Here is a 23764-nt window from a genome sequence, read left to right as displayed (position 1 = left end):
AGGTGTCTCCTTCTTTATTATGGCTGAATAATATTCCATTTTATAAATGTATGTATACACACCAAAAAATTGTGTGACCTCACTTAAGTGGAATCTAAAGAAATCAAGCTGATGGAAACAGAAATCAGATTGGTGATTGCCAGAGGTGGGGGTTGGTGCAGGAAATGGGTGAAAGTTGTCAAAAGGCACAAACTTCCAGCTATTGGATGAGTTCTGAGGATGTAATGTATAGCTTGATGACTGTAGTTAACAGTACCATATTGTTTAAATTCTATACTTCAATACATATTGAAAGTTGCTAAGAGAGTAGATCTTTAAAGTTCTTATCAGAAGAAAAAAAATTGTAACTGTGTGAGGATGTATGTTAACTAAACTTACTGTAGTGATCGTTTCATGATATAGGTGTATATCCAATTATTATGTTGTATACCTTAAACTTATTCAGTGTTATAGGCCAGTTATATCTCAGTAAAACTGGGAAAGGAAAAAAAAAAGATTCCAGGTGTTATCAGATACGCTACCCTCTTTTGGGCTCAAGACCCATGTATTTAGTTATATGTTTAGTCCACCTTTGATATTCTGTTAGACTTTGTATTTGCTGAATTGGAGACACCTCTGCACTTCCTCCCCCAGATCTCTTTCTCCTGTGTTGTTCATCTCAGATTTTTATCATCACCTACCCAGATATTCAGTCTAGAGATCGGAGTGCAGTGGTTCTCAAACTTGGAGTATGTTAGACTCACTTAAGTAACTTTAAAGACTGTTGATGGCCAGACCACAAGTCAGACCAAATACTAGGAAATCTGGGAGTGGAACACAGGCATCAGTTTCTTTTTTTCCCCTGGATTTTTATTGATCTATGATATACAGAAAGTATAGTGCTCAAATCATAAGTGTATGGCTCAGCGAATTATTACAAACTGATACTTTCATGTAAAGGTACCCAGTTTAAGAAACTGCACATTGCTGGCCTACCAGAGGCACCCTTCCAGACGCAAGCTGCCTTGACTTCTAATGCCATATAATTCTGTCTGTTTTAGAACTTTGCTTAAATGGAGTCATAGAGCATGTACTCTTTAGATCTGGATATATGCCTACAATTGGAATTGCTGGGGCATAGGGTGTAAGTCCTTTCAGCTTCTTTTTTTTTAATAAATTTATTTATTCATTTATTGGCTGCATTGGGTCTTCATTGCTGCGCACGGGCTTTCTCTAGTTGCGGAGAGCGGGGACTACTCTTTGTTACAGTGCGCGGGCTGCTCTTTGCGGTAGCTTCTCTCATTGTAGAGCACATGCTCTAGGCACATGGGCTTTAGTAGTTGTGCTGCATGGGCTCAGTAGTTGTGGCTCACGGGCTCTGGAGCACAGCCTCAGTAGTTGTGGCACACAGGCTTAGTTGCTCCGAGGCATGTGGGATCTTCCCGGACCAGGGCTCAAACCCATGTCCCCTGCATTGGCAGGTGGATTCTTAAACACTGAGCCACGAGGGAAGCCCTTATCAGCTTTTGTAGATATATACTGCTAAATTGTTTTCCAAAATGTTCTACCAGTTTTTACTCCCACCAGCAGAATCTGAGAGTTCAGGTTGTTCTATACCCTCTGAACACTTGATATTTTCTGAGGGTTTTTTTTTTCTTTTCTTTTTTTTCCACTTTAACCATTCCTTTGGGTATGTTACAGTGTGGCTTTATTTGCATTGCCAAAATAATGACGTTGAGCCCCTTTCAGATGCTCTTTAGATATTTGAATATCTTCTTTTGTGAACTATCTGTTCAAGCCTCTTGCCCATTTAAAAAATTGGGTTTCTTTCTCAATGGTTTATAGGAGTTTTTTCTTTTTAATATTTTGCATACAAGTCCTATCTTGAATATGTGTATTGTGAGTACCTTAACTCATTTTTTTGGTGGCCTTTTAATTCTTTCTAATGATTTCTTTTGAAAGATAGAAGTACTTAATTTTAACATAGTCCACTTTAGAAATACTTTTCTTTGTGTTTGTGTGCCCTATTTTAAGAAATCTTTGCGTACTCTATAGGACATGAGTGTGTTCTCCTAAATCATTTTCTAGAAGTTGTACTGTATTTCCTTCCATAGTTAGATCTGCAGTTCACTTGAAATCAGTTTTAGGTATAGTGTGAGGTGGAGTTGAGTCAGTGTTTTTTCTTATGGAATCTAGTTGACCCGGTACCACTTTTGAAGGAATCAGTCGTTTTAAAACCTCCCCAGGTGATTGTAACAGGCAGCCAACCATTGCCCTAGTACCATCCTAGATGCCCCTCTTCTTTCTCCTCACATTTAATCAGTCACCTGACTAATGCTACCCACCAGTGGACTCTAAAATTTCTCTCTTCTCCTATTTCCTTAGGACTCATCTATTCCAGTGTTCTCATAATTGGCCTCTCTGTCTCCAGTGGCTTCCCATTTTGGGAAGACCCCATCTCACTTCTCAGTTTCCCTAAATTGATGACATGAATCTTTTTTTCCAAAATCTAAACCTGATATAATTTGAATTAAAGCCCTTTTGAAGGTCTAGATGTTAAATAACTCTCTGTCAGAAACCTTTGATGGGGGAATCTAAGCTCCTTAGCATGCAATTCAGGGCCCTTCACAACCTGGTTCCAACTCCGTGGCCTCTTCACCTTGTTCTCTTTGGCCTTGCTCCTAAGCTACAGACACTTTGAAATTTCCAGATGTACTAGGCATTTTCATGTGCCTTTGCTCATAGTTGCCAGATGCCTAGAATGGCTGTTCCCACCGCTCTGCCTTTACAGCTCACTCTTCCAGAAACCCAACTCAAGTGCCACTGGTTTCATGAGCCTTCCTGGCCTTACTCTTCTAGCAGAATTCATTGCTCTGTTCTGTGATGTGAATACCTTATAAACTTACTCACAGTATGGCCTGAGTCTGCCTCGCATCAAAATGATTGGAGGTGCTATGTCACTCCAACTAAACAGTGAGCTCATTGAGGACAGAGACTGGGCCTTGCTTCTCTCAGAGTCTCTCTGGCATAGTCCCTCTCAGGAAATGAATGTTTTGTTCATTTAATCACTGAAAAAAAAATCTTTAGAAAGCTGATTTTTGGTAAATACTGCTTCACTCAAGGAGTGCAAATTCATAATTTTTCTGTATTTGGAAATGCATAATTGTTTCCAGTGTCACCTATGTATTGATTTTTATTGATCTTTTTAAAAAAAATCCCCTTAGGGCTTATAACTTAGAGCAGGAGCCCTCTTTTGTTTGGAGGAATGAGAGCCTCTGTCTTGATTCTGGGAGATTGTGTGATCAGCTTCTTATTTTCCCATAAAACAGTTTTTCATAGCCTAATTGAGAAATGACTTGCTTCCCAAGAGCCAGCATTAATAATAAGAGTGAATAGGAAATGGGGTCCCACCCTTCTGCACTTTAAAGAATGGAATCAGGAGAAATGAAAACACCCAGAAGCCTTGGAAATCGTAAAATCTCATGTATGTAAGGGAAACACCAGTCAGATTGCTATCAGCATGACCTCCTCTACCAAATCATCCTATCAGATCACAGAATTACTGTGTAATTAGATCTTATCAGCAGCCTCTCACTCCATTTCAGAGCATAATAGGAGATTGTTGTGCTTTTGAATAGGGAAGTCTTTTCTAAGGATTAGAAAAAATTGATATATACAGAAAATTGTATAAAAGATCAGAATTTTTAAATGAAACCATTCAAACCACAGTTAATAAGTAAGAACCTGCTATATGCTTGGCCCTGTGCTAGAATTCAATAGGAGGTTGTTTCTCAACTTGTAGCGGGAAACAGACTCGCAGAAAGGAGACAAAGTATCATGTGAGATATGATCAATGCATGTACAGGGCACAGTGGAGACATAAAATGAGGGAAGGGGTCACATATACTTGGAGGCAGTAGAGATAAAGGGTAATTGGGAAAGACTGTGGAAAAGGTGTGCCTGGTGTTGTTGGGTAGGTAGACAGAGAGAGGGGAGGTCATTCCGTGAAGGAGGAACAGTTCTAGCAACTTTAGGAAACTGCTGAAGTTTCCTATGGCTGAAGGCCAGAGCATGCTTTCTTTGAGAAATCTTCTATCTAAGAAGGATCAACTTAAGTAGGCGAACTTGGAAGAGTTTTAGGAATTATCCAGCTGTCTCCTTTTTTTTTTTTTTTTCTTCCAAGTTTTTATCAGTGAAGAACCTGAGACTCAGAGGGGTAAAGTAACTCATACAAAATCACACAGGGAACTTGCTGGCCACGTCTTGATACTCACAGAAATAGCCGACTTTTATTGAATGTTTATCAGGTACCAACATTGTGACATATATTGTATCATCTAATCCTTGCATCATTATAACCCAATGAGGGGGAGGTACCATTTTACAGATGAGGAAACTGAGGCCCAAAATCATCCAGCAAGAAATATAACGAGGATTTGGTCTCAGACAATCTGACTCCAAAGTCTGTGTCTTAATCCCACCTTGTTAAACTGGCTGTCCTTTCTAGTGTTCTTTCCACAATTAGCAGCTAACTCCCACCTACAGTTATGTTCTTTTATGCCTATCCTGAAAACAGAATTGCAGAATTGAAATATTTACAGTCATTTTTGTTGACTTACTTTCAGGGCTCTATCAAGGATAAATCGTAAATTTTTGTCTGTTGAGGTATTAGACCATCAGCCACTGCATCAGTCAGTCAGAGTTCAATAAGGGAAGCAAAGCCACGGTGGGTACTATGAACTAAGAGATTTATGAAAGGAAGTAGAGCTTGTACAGTTGTAGGAAGATCCAGGTAAATAAAGGCCAAAAGAAGTCGAGTTAAGGATCAGAGAAAGTTCACTGGCCAGCCCTGAGCCAGGTAAACAAACGTAGAGGAATCTGGAAGGTAGGCAGGTCCAGCTGCGGGAGCAGCACTGCACAGGGCAGCTGGCACGGAAGGCTCTGAAGGATTGTTGGCTCTTCAAGGTTACCACCTCTGTGAGTTTGCAGCAGGAGCTCTGCGGCCAGCCTGGGGGCACTCTTGGTCTGCAGATTCAGCATTCGAGAAGAGCTAGGCACGGAGTATGAAATCAAGGGCAAACTGGAAGTTGTTTTCACCTCAGCCTTGAAAGCATATGGCTGCTGCTTCAACTTCGCCTCCCACATCTTGCACAGCCTCACTTTGGAACAATTCAAGCTTGGAAACATGCAGAGAAGGGGTTCTGGGAAATGTAGTTTCCCATACAACCAAGTTGACAGTGGAACACTCCACACACACCCCTAGAAAGAGAACATGGAGGGTAGAAAGGAGTGCTTTCCCCTGTGTCCAGTGCCTGTGGTGTATGTCTGTGCTGGTTACTCTTTTGGCTGTTGAACATTGAATCCTGATAACAACTTTCAGAATTAATGATTTTCAGGGATACACAGCTAGCAAGATTTGGAGCCTGGATTTTTATCTATGTTTGTATGAACCAAAGCTAATGCTTATGTTAATAATGCGCTATGCTGCTTTCTGCGGCAGATAAGACCTAATAGTTTGTTTTCCTGTTTGTTCATTCAGATTAAGAAATAATTTTTTTTTTTAACTAAGATTTAGCAGAAGTACCAGGTTTGCAACATTCCCAGTTAGTTACTGTGATAGTTACTTAGGAGAGGCTGAGCAGTGATTCACAGAGACACAACTTTTAGGTCAGAGGAAAATAACTCCATCTGGCAGCGTGAGGAGAGCTTCTGTTTTACTCTCAGCAGAGCTTTAACTTTCCTTCAGCTGCGCCCAGAATTAGAAAGCTCTTCAAGGGATGCTACAGATTATGTTTTAGAGTCAGGAGCTGATTCAGATTGTACTTCGGCTGCCCCTGTTTCTCTTCCCGAAAAGATAGAATAAATTTTTGAGGACAGAAAAGAAACTGCCCCCCCTCCCCTTTTAACAGAAGACAAAACAATGGAAGCCCTTTGGGGTAATAAATTAGCTTTTCTGGTCATCCTAATTTCACTTCCTGCTGTTTCAGTTCACAAGATACATTTCCTTCCAGAAATCACCTAGATGTGGACTAATCGAGACCTTGCCGCTGAAAATTTTTTCCAGGCACTTCACCTGTTAATCCTTCTTAACTTTTCTCTTCCCAGCCAATTCTCTTTACACTACTAAACATACTTTTTAGTAGAACTTTTTGATGCAAAGACCTTTGAAGTTAGAGCAGTGCCCAGATTATGAAGATACTATGAGTATTGTTTATGCAGTTCAGCCATTAAATTGGGTCTCCTGATGGAAAAAGAAGTGGGAAATAAGTTAAATTTAGTTCTTCATAATGGAAGTGATATATGCTCATTGCAGCATTATTTACAATAGCCAGGTCATGGAAGCAACCTAAATGTCCATCGACAGATGAATGGATAAAGAAGATGTGGCACATATATACAATGGAATATTACTCAGCCATAGCTATTTATAGTGAGGTGGACGGACCTAGAGTCTGTCATACGCAGCGAAGTAAATCAGAAAGAGAAGAACAAATACCATATGCTAACACATATATATGGAATCTAGAAAAATGGTAGTGATGGACCTAGTGGCAGGGTAGGAATAGAGATGCAGACATAGAGAATGGACTTGAGGACACCAGGGGGAGGGGAAGCTGGGATGTAGTGAGAGAGTAGCATCAACATATACACACTGCCAAATATAAAATAGATGGCTAGTGGGAAGCTACTACAGAGCACAGGGAGATCAGCTTGATGCTTTGTGAAGACCTAAAGGGGTGGGATAGGGTTGGGAGGGAGGCTCAAGAGGGAGGGGATATGGGGATATATGCACACATGTGGCTGATTCACTTTGTTATACAGCAAAAAGTGACACCATACTGTAAAGCAATTACACTCCAATAAAGATTTTAAAAATCAAATATTTTTTAAAAGTTTTTTGTACAAAAAAACAGCAGTCCTCCTGGAGTTGCTTCCCCCATTTCCATTTCCCAGAAGCAGCACTTTCAAAACCTGTTTGGCTGTTTCTTTGGTATTTACTTGAAACAACATGCTTATGTTGCCTCTGCTTAGTTTTCCAGTTTTAGGTGTTTCAGTTTGATTCCCAATTTAAAAGATGAGAATTGTTTGCTCTTTTCCTGTTTTCATCCTTCCACATCTTTCCCCTCTCTTGTTTTTCCAATATGTTTATACCATAATTTATGCTGGATCATTGTTTACATTTTATGCCCTTGTAGAATTTGTACATATCTGAGACATGCAGAATAATATGGTTATATTTCCTTTCTTGTACAACCTTTTCTTTTTTCCTGGAGTTAATAATTGTTTTAATTTTCATTTTCTTACCTTTTTGTATACCTTTCACTAATTCTCTCCTTAACCCTCTGCCACAAATATGAATTTCCTGTCAATACATTGAAACATGCCAGGTGTCAGTCATCTTTCAGATACATATCTGATGCTGTGTTCTAGATTGGTTGCTGTCTTAGTTTGGCTCCCCACAGAAGTAAACCATGTGCAAGGATGTGTGCACAAGTGGATGATTTAGAAGATGATTCCCAGGAATCTTGAAGGGTGCGTTATAAAGCAGGGTGTGGTACTGGACAACTATAACCTGACTCCGATGGGAATTGTGAGAAGTCTGTAGCTCCCTTGTAGCTCATAGCTTCCTGAGCTGCATGCACCTGGTTATGTGTAGGGTCAGCTACAGTTGCGCTCAATGCCGTATGCGTAAGGACTATCTTGAGATCTCCCTTTGTCATCGTTTTCATCTCTTTTCTTATACTGGATCCCTTTTTCTAAAACTCATACCTGCCCCTTTTCTTGATTGACACCTTTGTTTTGGTATAATACCTCTTCTATTACCTTGGAGAGATAAATACATTGAAATCTTCCTTGTCACTCTGAAAATGTCATATGATACCTTTATACTTCATTGATAATTTGAATTTAGGATTATAGATTATTTCCTCCAAAACAATTTGGAGTCATTGCTTCATTGTTTTCTGAGGAAATTTCTCATGTTGTTCGTGGTTTTCTCATGTTCAATGGCCTTCTGATACTTGATACTTTGTATGTATTTCCTCTCTGAAAGGCTTCAGGACTATCTCTTCATTTCCAGTGTGTGATATTTCATGTTAACGGTCCTTGGTATGGATCCTTTTATCCATCGTGCTGGGCATTCAGTTGACCCTTTCAATCTGGAAACATATGTTTGCTAGTACAGAAATTTTCCTGAGCTTTTAAAAAGAATTTCTTCCGCTTCTATTTCTATGTTCTTTCTTTTGGAGCTTCCCTTACTCAGCTGTTAGACCTCCTGGTCTGATCCTGATTTTATGTTTTCTTTCTGATTTTTTATCTGTTAGTTTTTTTGTTCTACTTTTGGGAGGCTTTGCTTCAACTTCATCATCTGTGCTTCTACTGATTTTTTTAAAATTTTATGTTTTGTTGAGATTCATATTTAAAGTTAAATTATATTTCAATTTCTAAGAGCTGTTTCTTTTTTATTTCATGGATAAAATATCTTAGATACCTAAGAATGTTCATGATAGTTGTTTTCCTTTCCCTGAATTGTTTGGGGGGTTTTTTGTTTTGTTTGTTTGTTGTTGTTTACAATTTCCTTATTTGTTTTTCCTCTCTCATGTTAGAAGCTTTCTTCAAAGTCTGATGTTAGTGGCTAACCTTTTCCACTTAGGTGTAGGACAGTAAAGCTGAGTTGGGTAGAGGGAGCTTATTAACTATTATGGCTTCATTCTAGGGTAATGAGCCTGAAGTTGTTGCATTGGGTGCTTCCCGCTGTGAGTACCTGTAGGTCTCTTCTCTTGAGTTGATTATATTCCCCAGAGAAGAATCTTCCAGTCTCCTGCCCAGAGGATTCGAACCTGACTGCCAGTTCTCTAGGGCAGGGGTCCCCAACCCCCAGGCCATGGACTGGTACCAGTCCACAGCCTGTTAAGGAACCAGGCCGCTCAGCAGGAGGTGAGAGGTGGGCAAGCGAGCCAAGCTTCGTCTGCTGCTCCCCATCGCTCCCCATCGCTTGCGTTACAGCCTGAACCATCCCCCCACCCCCTGTCCCTGCCGTCTGTGGGAAAATTGTCTTCCACAAAACGGTCCCTGGTGGCAAAGACATTGGGGACTGCTGCTCTAGGGGACAAGTAGGGGAAGTGAGCTGGCGAGTCTCACAGTTCACAGTCTGAACTGGCCCTAAAGCTCTGTTTTCAGTCTAGGTCAGGTAGCTTCTCTCTTCAAAAGAACTCTGTTAGATTGCTACACTTTTTATTCTTCAACAAAAGAAACAAGTTTTCTAGTTCTCATTCTCCCTTATGCTTCAAAAGGCTCTTGGTCATGTAAGCCTGAGGATATGAACAGAGTCTGCTTATGAAAACCACCGCCATGATCCTCTACTAGTTTCCGAGATAGTCTGTTTACTCATTTATTCTTTCCTTCACCAGTCAGGGTTAGACATCTACTGTGTGTACAGCTTTATGCTAATCCTGTCTGGGAGACACGCAGGGAAGCATACCAGTATCCTGCTCTCATGGGCCAGGGGAGAGGTTGTTATTCAGAACCCATTTCTGCAGTAAACCCAGTGAGGGCAGCTTGAACTGGAAGAGTGGAGGTGGGAAAGTAAAGATGGGGGCTTAGTCAGAGAGAGTCTGACAATTTGAAAGAATGACTAAAGCTATGGCAAATATAATGTGAAGTAGAGGAGTTAGGTTCCTTTGGAAGAGAAGAAAAGGGTCCCTAGGGGTACATCCAACTTGGTAAAGCTCTCTAGGCTGAGATCATATTATAGGAATTCTAGTGTCTTAAATTTGTATTTTCCAGGCTTCCTCTCTGTTTCTTAAAGTACTGCTATTAAAAATCATTTAAAAACAATTATGTTAACACTTAAGAATTGTTAATTCAGAGGTCTGATGATGTTTTTCAAGAATACAGACATTTTACTAATCCAAGAGTCTCAAAAATACTTAATAGCTGTGAATAAATTTAAAAGCCAGTCTCTTCCAATATGAGTCAGTATTTTAGATAATTCGAAGAAATAGGTAAACTAATAGAATATGGTTTTCTTCCTCCTTCTCATGAAAATGTAGAACATATTCAAAATGTTCTTAAGTAATTAGTGGAAGAATAAGGCTCTTCATAAGTGAACAACATTCAAAATGATGAATTTGAAAATCTGCCATAGTATATGAAACTATCACTGTCCCTTCAGGTAGTTACTTACCAGAAGACAACTCTTCGCAGACCCAAGATATAAGTACAAATCAGTAACCAGCTTTCATAAAAGGAATGTATCTTTAGAGTGTAAAATGGTCAAAACAGGATTTGAAGGGATTATGCACCATGTGTGGTTTCATTACTCTGTTTCTTTGATCTGCATTTATCTTCTTTCCTTCTGTTCATTTGGTGCCTCTTATGGTCTAGTGTCTGCTTATTTCAATTTTATTTGTGCTGCTGTTACTCCTTGTCTGTGTTTCCCTGGTACCTTCTATGTATATGAGCCATTATTGCATTTATCATGCTGTTGCCACTGTCTATCTATCTGATGCCTCACTCTACTATGAGCACCTTGGCAGGGACTGTGTCTTTCCTGGATTTCAGATATGGCTTATTATAGAAAAGTCTTTGAATATATACTCTAATGACATCATTCCCCCTAAAAATGTGTCGTCATGTGACATTTTCAATTGTTAAAATTTAACATGTATGATATACTTTTCTATGAGAAGCAAAGTAAAGAAAATGTGAATTTTAAAATATTTTTCAAGTACCACCAGGCTTTACATATTGCTCTTAGCATGACTAACTGCTCTTCATTATGTGATTATAAGCTTAAAGATACTTCTATCATGAAACCTTCTTTGCAGTGCCCACCCCTACAGACTAGAGTGATGCTATACTTTCGTGATTTGCTGTAATCTCTGCGTGTGACACTTAGTATATACACTTTACTCTAAGCACTTTTAAAATACACGCTACCCTCAGTTCACTATAAACTTCCTAAAGGCAGAGACCATAGCTGTCTTGTTCATAATAATATCCCTGGGGTAGGCTTGGGAGGGTGTCCTCTCATAATAATTCTCCTCGTCTCCAGATTTGACCTTTGAAGCCCAAAGTTTAAATAACAGTGTGTTCAAAACAAATATTCAGGATGAAATGACAACCATTAAATGCTGGAAGTGTGTGCTTTGGCTGTGATTCTATCAGGGGTTTCCACACAGATGGAATTCTAGGAATAATTCTAGCTTAATGTATATTCCCAACTCTGATGATGATCCTGAGAAACCATAGTATCCTAGCATCAGGTAAATCATTGGCTTTAACAGTGTGCTAGTAAAGCTGTTTCTGCCATGAAAACTAAATTTGCCTTCTAGGCATCTTCTTTTGTAAAAATAAAAGCAAAAAAGAAATTGAAATGCTGTCTTTGTGGCACAAAACTAATTTTCAGAAGCAGTTATGTGCAAGAGAAGTAATTAAGTTGTTTTAATGAACACAATATTTATGTTCTTCATGGGGCTGTTTACTGTCAGAATCTTAGTTGAGAAGCGATTTTGAAAATTGTTCTATTTTGTGCACGGTGTAAGTGAAACATGGCATAAGGCCCACACTGCAAGAATTAACAATTAATTTCATGCTTTAGTTCATAGGCTCCTAGAATTGAAATATAAAAGTAGAATCCTAAAACTTAGAGATTACATAATCCCGTAGTTTTTGAAGTGCTTTCCATGGGCCACCCAGGTCCACAGAGGCACTGCGGGGCCCCAGCAATGAAGAAAGTGTCAGAAAGGGCACAGGAAGATGGGTAAGAGCACATGAAGATGGGATCTTCACCTGGAAGAGCTTTGCCTTTTCTGTTAAATTCCTCATGAGATTCTGAGAGAAAGGGAGAGTTTAGTGATTAAAAGAGCATGCTTGTGTTTATCTGTGGACCAACCTGCCCATATTTTAGATGAAGACATTGGTGAGGGTGCAATTTTTGGTAGCTGAGCTGATTGAGAGACTGGTTAGGGCTCGATTCTCCATCCAGCTCTGTTTCTTCTGCATCACATTGCTGCTCTGAAAGCCTCTTATCTCTTTGCCTCCAGCTTCCAGAGCGAAACTCAGCATGATCAACACCATGTCAAAAATCCGTGGCCAGGAGAAAGGGCCAGGCTATCCCCAGGCAGAAGCACTGCTGGCAGAGGCCATGCTCAAGTTTGGAAGAGAGCTTGGAGATGACTGCAACTTTGGTAACGTGTGCTTTCTCACATTTTCATTTTTCATTTGTCCATGGGGATTTTAGTGCCACTAAAAATACCCTGTAGGAAAATAATTCAAACCGTTTTATTGACTCTCAGTTTTAGGTCTTGTACACATGGACCCCAAATGTGTTTTTGGAATCATTTAGTCATTTTTAGTGTCATTTGTCTTAGGAATTTTGTTTATTATCTTTTTCCCCGATGAGATCCCATCATTACAGTAGCTGGTTGACACATCCAGATGCCCGGACGTTGACCACTGCCTGTGTGCGGCAGTCACTGAGCGCTGGGGCAGAGGGAACTGTCTCAGCCAGCAGGAGTGAGCTTTCTCTTAGCTCTCTGCCCTTCTGTGTAAGGGTACCTAATTTGACTGCCCCAGGTGAATGCCTTCACTCCTCTCTCCTTTGACCCTCAGCTGCCATACCACCACCTTCTGTTTTCACTCCTCACAACGTGAGGTCACAGCAAATGACTGTCCTTCCTGACTGAGCCCTGCTCTCTCTTCCTGGTATTTGCTTTTGCTGAATGCACTGGCCTTCAACAGGTTTCCTACAAGGGAAAGCGAGTATTTACAAAGGAGGGTAGGGAGCTTCCAAATTGCTTTTTAAAGGTAAAGCAAAATTTTATGTTCTTTATAACGAGGGCTACCACCGCCACCCCTTGGGGGCACTGAGTCTGTTGTACTCAGTAGACGTGTATGAACTGTCTCAGGTGGGAAATACACAGATCCCTGGAGAGCATTATATACTGTCTCTTGTCTTAGTTGTCTGCAGAAGACAGGCGGTAATCCCAGGGTTTTCCTCTGTGATGGGCCTTGTTACTACAAGTGCATTTCACCTTCCCCTTTGTTCTTTAACATACAAGTGCTTCCTTATCCACTTGCAGGCCCAGCGCTTGGTGAGGTGGGGGAGGCCATGCGGGAACTCTCCGAGGTAAAGGACTCTTTGGACATGGAGGTGAAGCAGAACTTCATTGACCCCCTTCAGAATCTTCATGACAAAGATCTGAGGGAAATTCAGGTATCTGCAGCTAGTCACGTGGGAAGTGGGCAGTTGGAATTGTACAGAGGCAGGTGCCCTTTTCCTTTAGGAAACATGTTTTAAAGCTTACGGTGTGTGCTGTCAGCACTGAGCATGTGAATCGTGAAACAATCCAGCGCGATAAATGGAGGGAAACCAGAAATGCAGTATTTTAGCCCCTCTGTTATGACTGTGCCACTCCTGAGTATCACATTTGACTTCTCCATGTTCAATTTTCAAGCTTTTTCAAGCTGTTTTCTCCAGAAGGATAAATATCCTTTCCTTGATAATATAGAATTTTCTTAATTATTTTATGGTTTTCTGGGGGCTGATTTCACCCTCTAAAATGCTTGCTGTAGCAGTTGTTAGCTTAAACACATAATTATTCTATTATTCTGTAAACATGTGTTTTCATATTTTCATAATGTTTGTTAGGATTGAGGAAGAATACCCAACTATCTGCTTTCTAAAGCATGTAGAACAGTTAAGCTATTCCAAATAAATAAAGTTCAACTGGCTTTACCTAGAACTAGGTGTGTAATGTTTGCTCATTCATTCTTTCAACAAATATTTGTTGAACTTGTCTGAAATTTGATTTTCTTGGCTGTAAAATAAAGCGCCATAACTTGAAGTCTCCCTGATCTCCTTATTCTAGCTTAAGTCCCCTTCAGCCCTACCATCTGCTCAAGGTCGCACAGTTAGTGTGGCGGCCTCACTCCAAATCTAACATGTAACTCTGACTCCAGTACTCTACCCTCCAGTACTCCAGTTCAAACATTTTAAAAGAATATTCCTTCCAAAGGAGCAAACATTTAATTTGGATCAGGGCATGGATTGGAGGCAGGGTGTGTGGTGGGAAGGAAGATGGAGGATATTCCTCTTCCTTCCTTCTCATTTCTTCACCACGCCCAACTCTGTTTCCATTTCCTTCGCTTTCACTCCCTGCACACCCAGGATCAAAAGAAATCTAGCATTTTTTCCTTCACCCATTAGTAGTGGAACACTGCAGCTCATAGGAAAAAAATACTTTGTAGCTTTGGGAAACTACTTTCCTACTTGGTGGCTGGAGGTGTTGGGCAAGGCTGGGCAGCCACACGCCTGGACTGTGTGCATCTGGAGTGATGCAAGGAGGGATTGATGCCCAGTGTAGGGTGTTAGGGCCCTTCTAAGGTCCCTTACAAGTTAGGGACTTGTGACTGTCATCGTCTGTCAGATAGACAGATTAATCCATGATTCCCCTAAAGCTACATCAGTCAACTAGGGTAAGTGTTAGGGCCCTTCTAAGGTCCCTTGCAAGTTAGGGACTTGTGACTAAGTGTCATCGTCTGCCAGATAGGAGACAAGTTAATCCATGATTCCCCTAAAGCTACATCAGCCAACTAGGGTAAGTGTTGAGACATAGATTCCTAGGCCCCAGCCCTGGATATTTTAACTCAGGTGACCAAGAATCCATATTTTTAATAAGCGTTTAGGTGATTCTGACAGACTGGATTACCTCAAAGATAAATCCTTTCCAGCACTAACGTTCTATGAAATGAAAAGGAAGAATACCATGCTTTCTCAGTTCATTTCAAGGAAAGCATTTTTCCTCTGCCTTCCCATGAGATACCATTTCTCTTGAAGATGAGGACTTGTGAGCCCCATATGCCTGTGCTTTCCAAATGTGTAGGGTTGTATACACACATTCCTAGCTTCTGTCATGGGATGGAGAGGGATATATTCCACCTTAGCTTTGACCCAGCAGGTGCAGAAAATAAAGGCCATTGGTATTTCCCACAGTTTCTTTCTTGCTATTAATTATTTTTAAAGATATTCCCCCACATAAATGTTTTAGCCTTTGGTAGCATTTGCCCCAGTAATGCAGGTTTCTTTATTTTTCTGGTGACGTGATATTTTAGAACTTAGCCTGTCTTATTTTGGAAGCTAATAGGCATGATGGGAAGTGAGCTGGAAATAGGCTGTTTCCATATGTCCTTTCAAAGCGTATTTCTCCCCTTGATTTTTTCAGCATCATCTAAAGAAGTTGGAGGGTCGACGCCTGGACTTTGATTACAAGAAGAAACGACAAGGCAAGATTCCAGACGAAGAGCTACGTCAGGCACTGGAGAAATTTGATGAGTCTAAAGAAATTGCGGAGTCAAGCATGTTCAATCTCTTAGAGATGGATGTGAGTGACTCTCCTGTGGTTTTTAATTTAGCTTTGCCTTTGAGGCACAAGATTAACGTGTTAAAGGGTTATGTAATTAAAAATGTTAATGACTGTACTATGTGGTGAGAACTTCAGTAGATGGTTATTCTTTTAAATTATTTAAAATTATAAAGTAGACTGAGAAATGGTAAAACTTTTTCTATATTCCTGTAGCTTGATTTAACTAGATTTTTGTCTGCTAATGATCTTAAAGTGTAGTAAATAGTGGGGAGATAAAGAATGTTTCTGATGACCTGTATAAGGCCCATAGCTTAACAAATACTGTTGAAATGTGAAATGTAAGGCAGATTGACTTTAGATTAAATAAGAATATCAGTCAAGTAAAATGTATTCAGAAGTGAGTGTCCAATACAGGTTAAGATCGTCTGTATTTCGAGGTAAAGTTGACATTTTCTTTTCAAAGGTAATTTCAATTGAGATTGAAGACTGTAGCATAGATACTACGTTTGGGGCATAGATGAAATAGTTGAAGAGTTGCTTTCACATTTCCAGAGCGCTGAATTATTATTCATGGCTTTAGAAGTTACGTTCCAACCACTCATGTCGTAAAACATGTTACCCAGCTTTCCTGTCCTTGCTCATCCGCACCACTGGCCCCATCAGTTGCTGACCAACTTACGCCAAGATATTTGCAGAGCCTGTATGTACTTATCACCCCCCTGACAGGGGAGGCATGTTGAACATACTCAGACTTTCCCACTATCCAGAGACAGTGTTGATGTCTTTATGTTAAAAAAAAAAAAAAAAGTGTCCACCTAACTACTGAAGAGGAACACTGTGGGGATGAGGGTGACCTGTCACAGCGTTTCTTCCCTTCACCCCGGACCCCGCCCCACCCCAATACTCATGGGGTGGCCTTGCCTCTGTTGACTCAGAGGCCACTATTCAGCTGGAACATAACACAAGACGCAAAATGAAGAGTAGCCAAGGATGCTTAGAATATTAGACCTGAAATGAACAAGATGTCACTTGACCCAACCCTTTTATATTGCAGATGAGGGTCATGATAACAAAAAAGACTTTCCATCATACCACATTTTCTCCCATAGTGCTTCACATGAGAAATCAATATTCACGTTTTTATTAACAGCTCTAAAACTGACATCATGAAAAGTATAGGGAGCAAAGAATGTTCTAGTCAGTGCGTATTTTGTCCTATAGGAAATCAATAAAATAAGCCAAATCCTAATGAAAAGGTTGTAGCCAAGTGTGAGACTGTTTGATGAGAGTATGTGATCTTCAGGAGGATTCTGACTAATGTTTCTTCTCATGGCACTAGAGTTTCCAAACACAGGGATGCTTTCTTATCCTTAATCAATGTGTAACCTGCAAAACTATCTATCGGTCAGCCTGGTTCACCACACAGTCATGGGCATCGCCGAGCACTGGGCTGTATGTCAGGGGTAGCTGTGTCATGTGGACTGGGCAGTAGCAGCTGGTTAAGGACAGCAACCTGGTAATTAAGGCATGATTCCCCCGTTGATCTGCAGATTGAACAGGTGAGCCAGCTGTCTGCACTCGTCCAAGCCCAGCTGGAGTACCATAAGCAGGCAGTGCAGATCCTGCAGCAGGTCACCGTCAGACTGGAAGAAAGGTATTTTACAGTTCCCTGCATTCTCCATTTCTGTCCTCTTGCTATGAAATGGTGTATAAAGAAGTGCAAATATTAAAATACAGTTGAAGAAAAACTTCCACCAAAATTCTGGCTGATCCTACACAGGCGCTTTGTGGACCATTTGTTTTGATTTTACATTGTGTTGGGCTTTGTTTCACATTGTTCGGTTGAACCTAATCTTGTGTTTATGAGAGGTCAATACTTAGGTAATATTTTGGCTGCCACAGATGGGACCCTGGGATGCTGCTAATGATAATGGATGTGATTTGCTGAGCAGCTCTTCTGTGTGGGTACTGAAAGTGTGTCATCATCAATCACATAACAGCCCTGTAAACCAAGTATTGTTAAGCTCACCTGAACAGATGAGCAGACTGAGGCGCAGGGTCACACAGGGGTGCAGCAGGGGTTCACGTTTAAGCATAACCTATGGGAAAGCTGGTGTCATTCATTTCACACCTTGTGTTTCTCTGAGTGGTGACGAGGTCCATCGCAGGAGCTGCTTTCTTATGCCTGTTGCACCTCCGCAGGTGGGCCCCACAGCCGGGCTGGGGTGGTTTCACTCTTGAATGAGGCTCCATAGAGCTGCGGAGCACAGCTGTGTGCAGTGGCCCTGTGCTGTTTAATACGTATTATTTTAGTTAAGCTAAATGTGTGTACATCAAAAGATCACCTTAGCAGCTTTTATTCTCAGCTCATGGCCAGATTATAGAGTCTCATAGTTGATGATATGGCTGTAAATGCACAAGGCAGCCTCCAGTTATGGTGCTGTATTGTGGGAAACTTCCTCACCTATTTCCATCTGGCCAGCCTCTTCCTCTCCTCAGTATCTTCCTTGACTAGTGCTTAGATTCTGCATTTTTCCTTAGTGCATTCTTGTGGAATTCTGTGTAACACTCTGAAGCCTCTAGAATGGTTTAAAACCATGCACTTCAACACACTAAAGAAATATTTTATGTCTTAGAGACATCTGTTGAGCATTAAGGCCACTTTTCTTTGTTTCCTCTGAAATATGTTCAAAGCCACTGTCATTCTACAATCACCATACCCTAAATTCCCCCCACTTTGCAAATCTGCTGTGCGCTTTGCTTAGTGAACACCTGAAGCTGCGGAAAACACTTCAGGGTGTGCAGAATACTTTCACTGCCCGTACCTTTCCACCTTTCTCCTGTCTCCCTTGGATTCTTTCCCCCTTCTTCTGTGCTGTTCCCTGAGCACACAGTCATTCCTCCTCTCCTCCCTCCACACCTTCTCAGGCTCTGCAAGGAATAACTTTCCTCTGGAAATAGCTGTTCATCTGGAAATGACTCCTACCTATCTTCTACCTTTTTCCTTAAACCTTCTCCAACTTCCCCATGGACAGGCAGACTCCACCCCACCCCCAGCTCCACCCCTGCTTTCCTGTAGCATTTTATGCATATCTCCATAGCAGCACTTACTACAGTTGACAATAATCAGTTGTTTATGTTCTGTCTCCCCTCCAGACCATATGCTGCTTGAGGGTAGGAACTGTGACTTATTCATCTTCAAGTTCCTGGCACCTAGCACAGTGCATACTTGCAAAGTGAGCTTTGAGTAAATGAGGGAGAAATTGAGAGGAAGGATGAAGACAGTGAGGGTATAAGCATAGAGGGTGTGACCACAGCACCAAAAGCTGAGACAGACACAGATAAGAAAACTGAAGGTCCTTTTCAGGTTTCCCATGCTTCCACAATGGTAGATTGGTGGGTGACCTAAGCATTTTCTAGATTGTATTGCTTTTCTTTTTTCTTCTTAATTGGCTACATACCTCCCCGCCTCCTTTTCTTTTTAATGCAGAATAAGACAAGCTTCATCTCAGCCTAGAAGGGAATATCAGCCTAAACCTCGAATGAGCCTGGAGTTTACCACTGGGGACAGCGCTCAGCCCAATGGGGGCCTCGCCCACACGGGAACTCCCAAACCTGCAGGTAAGGAGCCTCTAGAGGCCTGCAGAACCCATTTTCCGGGCCTTGGGCATGTGCTGTTGACACTTCCAGAAATTCTAGGAACAATCCAATCTGGCTGCATAAGGAGTACGCAGTAATATATTTCTTACAGGATGGTTTTGTCAGGTAGAAACTCTTAAAGGAGTTCCTTCTTGTCCCGATGATTATCTCTTCCCCTCCTTTAATCTCTCTCCTCTATAAAACTATCTTTGTAGGTCCCTTTCTCCTCTCACACTCTATCATCAGCACATACTTAACTGTTCTAACAAATACCTTTGATTTTGACCCTCCTTTGTGGTCTTAAAATCACAGGAATATGTCAGTTTAGTGGCAGGGATGTCATCTTTTCCCCCTGTCTTTCCACTTCTGTGAGTCCTGCCTGCGTGAGGGTGCGTGCCCCTGGGCAGTGCGTGCCCGCATACACTCACTTATACCCCACAGACAGCAGCTCCAGGAACTTGCTGAGTTACATTTCTTGAGTCACAGCAACATGTGGGTGAATATCTTTGCAAATGAATATGTTCTGAGTCTCCGCATCTGCTAGACATCCCCCCTCTCCCCACCCTCCAGCCAGTTCATTGTGCTGTGGTAACAGGTTGGTACAACGAAAGCTAAAACTTATTTTCTGTCAGGAATATTGATATATACCCAGTAATGTATTCTTCAAGTTGGCACCGCTGCTCTCCACCCCCTTCACACAGATCAGATAAAAGCCTGTGCTTGAGATACATTCAACTTGAGAATCTGCTCAGTTGAAGAACAGGAACTATCTTATACTAGATATGGATTTTGAGAACATGCAGCTTTCTCCTGTTTTTCCTGCATCCCCAGTGCTTGATTTTCTACAGTAGAAAACGGAGATGCTCTCAGGAGACTGTGAAGGAAAGAAGTGAGGTGTGTGATGACAGCTGGAGCTCTCTGCCCCTTGTGCTTAGCTCTGCTGCCCAGAGCCCTCAGTGTGCCCATAAACAGCAGTGGTTTGTAGAAGTTAGCTGGTTACAAGGACTAGTCATATAAGTTATATGTAACTTGCTTCCCCCTGCTCAGAAATCAATCACATATTTCACTTTTCTTTTAGAGACGTGTTAATTTGCTTTCTCTAAGAAAAAAAAAAAATTCATTGTTCCCCTTTAAAGCCATCTAGATGGCATAGAGCTGTAGGCACTTGTCTGAGTTTATATACATTTATGTATGCCTGCTATGTTAATGTATTTGCTCATTTAACATAGATCCCTGTTAAGATATGATTGCATCCTTTATTCAGCTCAAGGTAGAATATATTAGTTTTTATATGACATACCTGTGATGCACACCTCATATTTATATATGCAATATGTAATTCAAAGGTGTAAATTATGTCATTTTTATATAATCTCGTTTAATAGCCGCAATAAATCTGTGAAGAGTAGATTCTACTGGTAGTTCCAATTTTAGACAAAGATCCTGGGAGTGAAGTGCCTTATGCGAGGTCACAGAGAGTAAGAACTTGGACCCAGTATTTTATATTGTCTTGATTTTACTTACAACATCACAGTGGTTTCCAGAGGCTGGGGTCTTTATTTTGAAAACTGAGAACTTCACTATTGTTCTGAAGTGGCAAAGCATTGTCCATGTAGTAAACTGTATTATTTCATATGTGCAGAGATCTTAAAGTACTAGCATGGAGCGAATTCTGGCCATGCTCCATTATGAACCTAAATCTCATTAAGACTCCTTAAGTCATTGGGTCTCCCATCTCTGGGCATTGTTAGCAGAACCAACCTTGATGAACTGTGTTGTACGTATCACAAGAATAGATGTGGCCAGTGTTTCATGCTGGAAATAGAAACAGCACTTCAACAACTTCCAGAAATGTGAGAAAGCTTCTGAAGCCCGCTGGAGGGCAGGGTGCCATGCAGCAGACACTGGGGACCAGCAGCAAGAGGAAGCCTCAGCAGGAAGAGGAGTGAGGGAGGAACCGAGGGGGACAGCAAGCTGGGCGGGTGCAGCAGGCGGTGGGTATGTGCGCTAAACTCCCCTTGTCTTTCTGTGTTCTTCTCTCCTGCTCTTACTCCCAGGTGCCCCAATGGATCAGCCCTGCTGCCGAGCTCTTTACGACTTTGAACCTGAAAATGAAGGGGAGTTGGGTTTTAAAGAGGGTGATATCATCACACTCACTAACCAGATTGATGAGAACTGGTATGAGGGGATGCTCCATGGCCAGTCAGGCTTCTTCCCCATCAATTATGTGGAGATTCTGGTTGCTCTGCCCCATTAGGATGTTATGCTGGCTGGCTCACCTCTTCTTGACCCAGATAGTTAAGTTTAACCACTGCTTTGGTAATGCTGCTTACAACACATCCCAAGTGCAGGCCGCAGTGGTCCAAGTCCTCAGGCCCCACTGAGTATGTTTGGTTGACTTGCGTGATCCCACGAGAGTCGTGGTGATGGATGGTATCTTCTTAGCCAGGTGGGCATGGCATGTGCTTTGTAGATACCATCTGAGACCAGCCAGTAGTCACAGAACTGCTGTTTACACAATTTTCAGGAGGCTGTGGCTTCTTGGGATATGACCATGAGCCACATCACTGATAAAACATCCTGCCGAAGATATTATCTATCACCCGGGGCCATCTCAAGGTCTCAGGTTCTTCCTTTAACTAGAGGAGAAAGTTCTTATTTTCACATTGACCCCTCCCAAACACTGAGTCACAGAAGTGTCAAAGAAAGCCTCCCTCACCAGCAAATTGCCTTCCGGTCTGAATGAGTGAGTCCCTTGATGCTCTCAGTAGAAAAATGTTGAGTGTGGGTTCAAAGCCTTTTCTGAGAACAGTCACCTTTGTTCCCCAGCTTATGCCTATTTCTGAGGTTCAGCTGGTTTTCTTCCCTCCCTGCTATTAAAGCCAGAGGGGGATTCCCATTTTATTTCTAACTAAGATGGTTAGCAGTCAGCATATTGTGGGAGGAGCTGAAGAGATTCTCCATTATGAGGAACAGGGAAGAGATCAGGTTTCCAAGCTTAAATTTCTGGCTTTACCGAAACAATGTATGTATACGGGGCATTTCCGAAGGTACACGGAAGGGGGGACAAATATCTTCACTGCAGTTTTATTTATGAATTACATGTTTCATAAATCCATTTGGTACAGAGACACAAGAAGAAAAACACCAGAGACCATTTTCCCACTAGTTCATAGACCAAGAAACAGTAACTGTCTTCCCATTCCATCTTCACCTTGTGTTCTTTGAACATCATTTGTGCATATTCTGCCCTCAATGAGGACCAAATAAAGATGATTTTTGTGCTTAGCAGTTTAAGATGTGTGGCTGCATATGCAAAACTCTTTTCCAATTCAGTCATGACTTTATTTCTATCCCTTTTATCTCGTTTTCATTTTGCGTGTACAGTGCTGTGTGTAAGCTTATGAGTGGTTTTTTTGTTTGTTCTGTATCAGTTATTAAAGTCCTGTTAAGTATTCAGAGTTCTATTTATCTAGCTGTACAGATTCTTCGAGAAGTTTAATGTGGTGCTTCGGATGTGCCACCTGCGGTAGTGGATCATGTGGAGTGAAAGGCAAATCTTACTGCTTAATGTATAAACTCTTAACCACGGGAAGCATCGCTGTTTCCAATAAATATTGCTGAAGACAAAACAAGAGGCTCTGGTCCTTTATTTTGTGTCAGTTCTCTGGGTCCGACAGTGAATGAAACAGTCTTCGTTGCCTTCTGATACAACCCAAGCAGACCTGGTTCCAAACTCAAACCTACTTCTTTGTAAGCAGGGGAAGTTCCATCATCAAGAAGTGAGTTAACCTGGACACTGGTAACTTATTGGTAACCCTGGGAAGGAGAAGATTTGGAAAAGAAGATTTGAAGAAGTGGGGAGAAGAGGTCTAGAAATTAAATGAGATAGCATCACAGTGTTATAATCAGAAGAACGTAATGTTCAGAGGAGCAAATAAAATATATCATTTCAATCAGTCTTTTGTTTTCTTTCATGCTTAAAGAGAAAAGAATAGACATGGAAGTACAGACTGGCCAAAAGCTTGCATTCTTTTCTCTTGGTGTGTATATGGGGGGAGGGGTAGGTGGGTGGGGAAGGGGAGCAGTGCATACAGAATATGTATTTCCTGAGCTCCTGAGAAGATAAACATGTCCTTTATGTACTGGGTGCCCTGGTAGTCTTCCATGCTGAGGCCAATAGTCCAGGTATTCTAACCTAAAACAAATAGTTTTAATCAAATATACCAAGTTCACATATATACTGCATGTGAACCCTTCTAACATGAAAATAATATTTTTGCTAGCTGTGAGTTAGAGTATTATAGATCAATTCTTCAAACCAATTTAAAGAATTACCAATGACATTATTGTGAATGGAGAAAATCCAGAAGAACCACAGATAAACTATTAGACTCAATAAGTAATTTTAATAGGATTACTGGGTATATAATCAATATCCAAAAATTCTTTATATACCAGTAACAGTCAATTAGAAAAAAGTAATTAAAAATGTGTATCATTTACAAAGGCATCAAAAATTCAAGTCCGTAGAAATAAATCTAATAAGAATTAAGATCTCTGCATAGAAAATTATGAAACATGTTTGAGAAAAAAAATAAAGAAGACCCTAATGAGTGAAAAGATATTTATGTTTATGGGTTGGAAAACTCAGTATTGTAAATATGTTATTTCTACCGAAATTGACCTGTAGGTTTTGTGCAGTTTCAACCAAAATCTCAGGAAGTTTTTTGTGTGTATTCGACAATTGACAAGCATACTATGAAAGTTATGTGAAA

General features: G+C 41.0%; 1 protein-coding gene across 2 annotated transcripts in view; it reads left to right on the top strand.

Annotated features, from left to right (window-relative positions):
- Nucleotides 1-22615, top strand: part of SH3GL2 (SH3 domain containing GRB2 like 2, endophilin A1) — a 192914-nt gene extending 170299 nt beyond the window's left edge. For both annotated transcript variants that reach the window (XM_057722187.1, XM_057722188.1), the window contains 6 exons: nucleotides 12027-12170; nucleotides 13065-13198; nucleotides 15207-15365; nucleotides 16898-17001; nucleotides 18838-18968; nucleotides 21044-22615. In XM_057722187.1, the coding sequence (XP_057578170.1) occupies nucleotides 12027-12170; nucleotides 13065-13198; nucleotides 15207-15365; nucleotides 16898-17001; nucleotides 18838-18968; nucleotides 21044-21243 (872 nt within the window). In that variant the 3' untranslated portion in view covers nucleotides 21244-22615. The remainder of the gene's footprint in view (nucleotides 1-12026; nucleotides 12171-13064; nucleotides 13199-15206; nucleotides 15366-16897; nucleotides 17002-18837; nucleotides 18969-21043) is intronic.
- The last annotated feature ends 1149 nt before the right edge of the window (nucleotides 22616-23764 follow it).

The sequence above is a fragment of the Hippopotamus amphibius genome, chromosome 2, assembly GCF_030028045.1.
Source record: "Hippopotamus amphibius kiboko isolate mHipAmp2 chromosome 2, mHipAmp2.hap2, whole genome shotgun sequence".
In the NCBI taxonomy this organism is placed as follows: Eukaryota; Metazoa; Chordata; class Mammalia; order Artiodactyla; family Hippopotamidae; genus Hippopotamus; species Hippopotamus amphibius.
The sequence above is the reverse complement of the archived record's forward strand: the minus strand, read 5'-3'. Positions and strand labels throughout refer to the sequence as shown.